The sequence below is a fragment of the Galendromus occidentalis genome, unplaced genomic scaffold (assembly GCF_000255335.2).
Source record: "Galendromus occidentalis unplaced genomic scaffold, Mocc_1.1 scf7180000077397, whole genome shotgun sequence".
NCBI classification, from domain to species: domain Eukaryota; kingdom Metazoa; phylum Arthropoda; class Arachnida; order Mesostigmata; family Phytoseiidae; genus Galendromus; species Galendromus occidentalis.
The window spans coordinates 14278-20851 of record NW_003805385.1 but is presented as its reverse complement, the minus strand read 5'-3'; the positions used below and the strand labels follow the sequence as shown (position 1 = coordinate 20851).

General features: G+C 50.9%; 1 protein-coding gene across 1 annotated transcript; it reads right to left on the bottom strand.

The window, feature by feature from the left end:
* Window positions 1-1006: 1006 nt before the first annotated feature.
* Window positions 1007-3781, bottom strand: LOC114828181 (O-acyltransferase like protein-like; the record flags this gene model as incomplete). Its single annotated transcript, XM_029111209.1, has 9 exons — window positions 3729-3781; window positions 3506-3634; window positions 3177-3253; window positions 2736-2906; window positions 2513-2655; window positions 2194-2426; window positions 1924-2113; window positions 1643-1817; window positions 1007-1149 (listed from the first exon to the last, which is right to left on the bottom strand). Coding segments are annotated over exons 1-9 (1314 nt in total), but the record flags the coding sequence as incomplete, so codon positions are not given.
* Window positions 3782-6574: the final 2793 nt, after the last annotated feature.

Here is a 6574-nt window from a genome sequence, read left to right as displayed (position 1 = left end):
AAAAACCCGACTCGACGAATCGCGACTGGCGGAGATCAGTCATGTCGATCGCGTAAATGTGTCTTGGGAGCACAGAAAATCGGCGATCTCGCGAGAAATGAGTACATACCCATGTACCCCATTTCACGTCCGATAGCTGCTCGAACACTCATGTTTCGCGAGTTTCCATCGCTTCTTGAGATCCGAGATATCTTCCGGTTGAAATCCAGATTTCGAGTTCGTCCGATGAATCGATGTCAGATGACTTGCGGGGCAGCCGAGAGTCGAAGGGATCAAAGAGACAGCATGGAGCTCTCTTGCGGCTGCGGATATCAGTTTATTCATTTATTCATAAATTCAATTCCCTAAAGTTAGAGTCGGTATGGAATAGGATGCATGTTTTCGAGTTTCGCCGCAGCTTCTTCTCTCAATTTATCTTCTCCTTGCTCGGAGAGAGTCGGTTTCTTCCGCGGTGATTGGAGAGCCAACGAATCCAGAGCTGTTGTCGGAGCTTCGAATAATAGGACCAGAACCCAAGCCCCCAGGACGTTGAACGTCGCATCAGCGACGAATTCGCGGAGCTGTAAAGGGATCGGGAGGCCTTATAGAAGTTCTCGATCATACGACGCCATGCGAGTGCGGCGATTCGCTCGATTGTACGAGGCGGGCGTGGCGCAGATTCAGCGAGAATATTCAGGCATCTCGGCCATCATTCACCACGCTGATGGCATGGAGCGTTAATCTGATCGTAGTCAGTGCCAAGGAGCAGTAGTCGGAGGTTCTCTCGATCTTTACCCTTCCAGGAGATTGATCTATTGTGAGGGCGACTCTCCGGTGCTCCACAGATTCTTCGCCGAAACCCTGACGCCTCCTTTCAACTCTATCCCAGGGAGTCTCTACAGCCCGTTCGAAGCTCGAGCTCTCGTCGCTCGAGCGGGTGCAGAGCTTCGCTCTCGGATCCCCTCCTTTTATCTTCGGAATGGAGACAATCATTGGAATAGAGACTGGAATTCCGTTATTAACTCACATGCTGGTAATGAGAGGCGGAATACGGATTCCGTGTGGAGAACATGGAAAGCCACAGGGCCGGCCACTGCATCAGGTAAAAGCTCAAGGATAATCGACTGAGGACGATGAAATTCGGACGGCTCAGAAACCAGCGGATTAAGCCTAGAAGGATGAGAGTTCACAGAATTATGTTTTGAAATTGGATTAGATAATCCCCCATTACCATCGGGGCGGGGACCGGATAGTTCAGCTTCTCTCGAGCCCTAGGATCTCCCGATATTGACTCGACATCCCACTGACGTCCCCATATTTGAAACATCAAAAGCAACTCACGAGCTCTCCCGCATGAGCACATGTAGATCAACCAGATAAGGCTCGCAGCCCACAACGGTCTGAATATAGCTGCGTATAGTACCGACTCCGATACGGAGGCGTAACCCCGATCATTCCAGATGCAGGACGCTAAGAAGGCAAGCGTCCTCGATTATTATTTATGAAACAGCCTCCCGTTCACGGGGTCTGAGAATTGTCCGAAGATTCATTATCCGTCACGAGGAACCTACGGTACATTTTTTCTCAGCCCGTCGAGATCTTGAATACATAGGGCCACTCGACACTCAACCTGGTCGCATTCATGAATATCGACATCACTCACCCATTCCGAAAGCGATTATGACAGCACTGTATAAGATCCAACCGGCTCTGTACACAGTTTTCCCGAGATCGATCTCTCTATATTTGTCGATGAGATATCCACCGAGGACACCGACGGCTGCCGGGCTCAGGTGGGCGAGGCTATGGTTGTGCAGGTGGGATAGCAATTGCAATGACTGAAGGAAACTCATCGCGTTACTTGCCGAACACAAGCGAGAGGATTCCGATCTTGATGAGGGTTTGAAACACACACACTTCCATGTTTTTCGAACTGGTGCTTACCGCTATTGCTTGGTTCGGTAGCAGCAAAAATATCGGAGACGCGCCATAGTAATACGTCAGACTCGCAGCGTACACCATCGAGCCCCCGACAAGATATAGAAGGATTCGGATGCCCTTGCCTGGCTCCCGGATTAGCAAACAGATGGGTAGAATGAGTATGCAAACAATCTGCATATCTGCTGCGGTGTACCTGGGACGAGGTGGAGCGGAATTATCATGCGAGTTCTTTTTTCAGGATCTCGGCTTTCATTACGATCGGCTCTCACGTACCACTGGTTCTCGACGCAGATGTCTTGAATTGTCCACAAATTGTTTATGAAAATGGGATACGACCACCATCTCGCATTACAAAAGTCCTCAAGGTACGGATACATATAGTCGATGCCTGGTCCCGAAGTAATGAGAGGCAGAACATAGAATACGGCCATGGCTCCCATGCCCGTAACAATGTACCTGACTGCACGACGCAGGATCACTTTCAACGCGAGCTTCAATGCAGGCATCTGGAGGAGGGAGGTCGTTGAGTTCCCCACAACTGCTCGCAATCCGTTTACGTACATTGGATATATTTCGCCCGGAAAATACTTGCATTATTTCGCTTCCGCTCTTGGGTGACAAGCCTGTACAATGAAAAGCCGAGAAGTGTGAAGAATGTCTCCAAGGCCAATACGAACTGATTCAATATCACGCCGGATGGGGATTTGAACATCCAGAGGAGGGTCAGGATGCCATCTGGAAAGCGAGGGGAGCAGTGAGTTTCTGAGGCAGCTTTTATTAGAAGGAGACCGAGAGAAGCGTTCGATGTGACCTACCCACATTGCCCCAGTCTTTCAGGCAAACATGGGCGTAGAGAATCCACAGTGCGCTCAGGGCTCGAATCCCGTGCAAACAATCTAATCTCCTCGATTCGGGCGTCAGGGTGGTATTGGTGAACCTCAGGTAGTTTGCGCGGGCCGAAAAACATCGAGCGACTCGAACGAGACCTTGAGGACCGAATTAGCCATTCTTAGATCGGGAATCGGATTACTCGGATTCGGAGGCGAGGGAGAGGATAAGATGGCATCAGAAAATACAGTTCCGCTGAATGAATTGTCTGCCCGATTTTTCATCCGACGATGTCATATTGAAGGACGGTCGGGAGAATGATTTCGAGCTAGGAGGACCTTTGCTCAGTATCTCAGACCGCTAGATGCTATCTGACCCGTTGATCGCATTATCAATGAGCACTGATGTTCTCGCTCTACGATACCTGCCTCGTGTATCGTTGCCGCAGAAAATGTCAACCACGGTGCCCAGTATTAGCAGGCCAGTCAAGATTCCGATTACGACTCTGCAATGGAAGGGAGTGGGCATTCTTCAGAAAATCCATGATTCCTTCCCAGGATTCGCTAAGAGTATCGACACCTATAGCACCGACTTCCCTACTCAGGTTATATCGATGACGAACAAAGATCGCATTCATTCCTGTCGCCGATCCCTCTCTACTCGACTCTCATATGATATATCGATTTGGGGCACGATGTTCCCCAATCAGGTCACAAGTTAGGAGAGTATTTGGAATGAGGATTCCGGAGCTACCCACCCACATATTACGGTGCCGGTGCTCGCTGGTCGTTCTTTGATTTGATCCCTGCATCCTAGAACATCCGCGCTAATTCCGTATTTCCCGACGACTGGAAGCAAGAATATCGGGCGTAGTTGTGAGCGAGACCTGGGATTATTCTTGATTAAGCTCACTAAGGGAATGACTGGCTTTCCTATGCGGCATCGAGTCTCCATCTAAGAGAATAAGAGTCGGGACTCACATTTCTTTGCTAGATGAGAAATGATAGAGGAATCGCAAGTTGATGGCAGACATATTCCCACGCGGTATCCAATAGGAGATCTCTCTACGAGGTCCAGGACATAAGACACATTCCCTCCGCCGAAGAGTCCCTTGGGGCAAATAATTTTCTCGCTTTACGAATTTTCTCCTTCGTATAGGGTTTCCGCCAGTCTCCAGCTTTCCCCGCCCCCAACCGGCATCGTCAGGCGTCTCGACGGAGCAAGTTGGAGAGATTCGAATCATACGGAAGAGAGCGTATTGCTTTCCGGCTATCGGCAAACAGAAAGCGTCTCGTGTTCGTTCATTTCGGTATGGATCGGAATCAGGCACTAATCGAACATACGACGGCCCGAGTCAACTCGGAGGATAGACGGAAGGCTTCCGGAAAGAGCGGATCGAGCTGATTCGCATCGAGGAAGTCGTCCTGTGTCTTCGACTCAGTGGCGCACCGAGCCCATTCGGCGACTAGTACGGAAATGCGACCCCTCTGTCTCGAAGCTTTCCTCTTCAGAGACTTCACCACTTGGACACGACGGGGGTAATCCGCGCCGTGAGAAAGAGAGAGAGCGTATTCCCCACGGAGGACCTGCACGGTATTCGAGCGTTCCGAAGCAGAAGACTCGGGCGGGGCTGACTGGCTTCGAGAGGATTCCCGTGAGCGCCTCCTTGGGGTTGGCGCCGAAGGCACGTGCCCTGGTTCCCCCGATCTCTCTCCCACCAGACATGCCACTGCCTCGACTCTTCGGTAATCCTGAGAAAATTTTCTCCATCTCCGACTAAGATCTAGGAAATCCACGGAAGCTCTCCTCTGACCTGTCTTGGAGCAAAGTTGGCAGCGCAGGGCCGGACCTTATCAGAGAGAGGAGAGCTCCCCGCCGAGAACAATTCTTGAGTCATCGCTGTAGACTGCAACTCCAGCCTTCCGTAAAATCGGAATAGTTCGATTCGAGAAGCGTCAACACTTGCCAAAAATGAGGATAGTTCGGAGGCTCGCGGGAGGCTTCACTGAAGATTCTGTTATGGGACCGAATCCAGGGAGGAAGCGTGTTTCCGCGCCTCCTCTGTCGAACTGTTCCGAGGGTCAGTTCACACCTCGAGCGTGTTTTCCAACCGAGAACTCGATACTGCTTTCATCTTGAGAGGCCCCGCTCCGTGATCATCTGATCCGTAACAAGCGTACGAATTATGCACATATACTGTTTGCGGAAAAAGGCTTCCCATCGGACCCAGGACGCCGGCACGTGACTCGGCCGTCGCGGAGCATGACCTCACTCCATGGACGGGATCTAATTGAACGAGGAAGCAATAGTCGGTCTTCCCCGGAAAGCTCGGAGAGGCAGAATTTTCAACTAGGCTCACCCAAATTCTCGGGTCCTGCTGGATGAAGCTGGGGAGAGTCCTGTGTAAGAGCGGTTGTCGTCTCATCAGGATTGAAGCTGTGCAGTATTGACCTGCGAAGGCGACCTGCGAGGAAAATACCAATAATAATGATTTTAGCCGAGCTCAGGCGAGTCATAGAGAGCCGACATCCGCATGCTATAATTTCGTGTCGATGTCGATAGACAGCGGGGTTCTGGAGCATCGATCATAAATCTGTGCTACTTGTCAGAGAATGAACAGCATTAAACGGCACGGAAACGAGGTGTGACTGGAGGCAGATAGGCACCTGTGGACTGTTAGGGGCCTCTTGAGAGAGTCTACATGAGCGGTCACCACGGGAAGATTGACCAGCCGATTGATGTCGCGATAATTTCACGGGGGAATACGGGACTGCTTCTCTACGGCGTACGGATGCCATAGATGCAGGAAGATTCCACTTCTGTCCGGCACCAACGACTCAGAGCTCTTCGAGAGGTTTCTCAAATCGAAATCCTCAGCATCAGCGAGAAAGTGCTGCCATAATAGCTCTGGATATAATATACCGACTTATCGGTGAAAGACCCCAGGTTTGCCCGAATTTCCCCTAGTATCCAAGAAAGAAGCGTCGGGGGCACTGATGCCCGGCGGAGTAGAGGAAGGGGGGGGGGGAAATCGTACCGTCATGAGGGGACGATGCATGATAACTTCACATGGTCCCCGATATGAAGATCCCATAGCAGACTAAATGAGGAAATATTTTCGCGGTGTTCGCTGTTATCTATTTTCCCACCTTCTTTGGATCATTTTTCTCGGGTGCTCGAATCCGTAGACACTGGTCGTAGCTGCCCAATGAAGCGCCACGGCCATCGAGCATGCCGGGTAGGATACCGCCAGAAGAGTCCAAGACTGCGAAAAGGCAAAGTTTTCTGTAAAATCTCTTACCCCGAGTTTCGGGAGGAACCGTGGAGAATCCTCGAGAATCTTTCGCTCTAATTACATCGAGCAAGACGAAGAAGGATGCTTTGAACCAATGGCTTTGTTTTCCACGAAATCGTTTCTTTCTGCGTCGCGGCACCGCGAATCGGGGAATGAGTCATGCTAATCCCGACACTCACATCTCATTGCCCATACTTTTCCGTCGTTCAGCCCTGAGGCGATCCTTAGAAAACTCTGAAGACACTCTTGCGGAATCTCGTCATCGTAGAGAATCTCCTGGGCGTATGGAAGGATCTGTCTCCGCATCTGCTTAGTCAAGTTGGCAAGGACAGGCTCCAGATCTTCATTCCATGTCGAATAATCAATTTCCTGGCGCAGTATGTCGAAAATAGATCGGGAGCAGCCGGCGTACTTTGCCCATAGCGAGACCAGCACTATTGATTTGAGCAACAGCATCTAACTGATCCGTGGGCGCGGGATTATCCGACGCCGTTGTTGTCGAATGGTCCGAGCTCCGAACAGGGTCGGGGG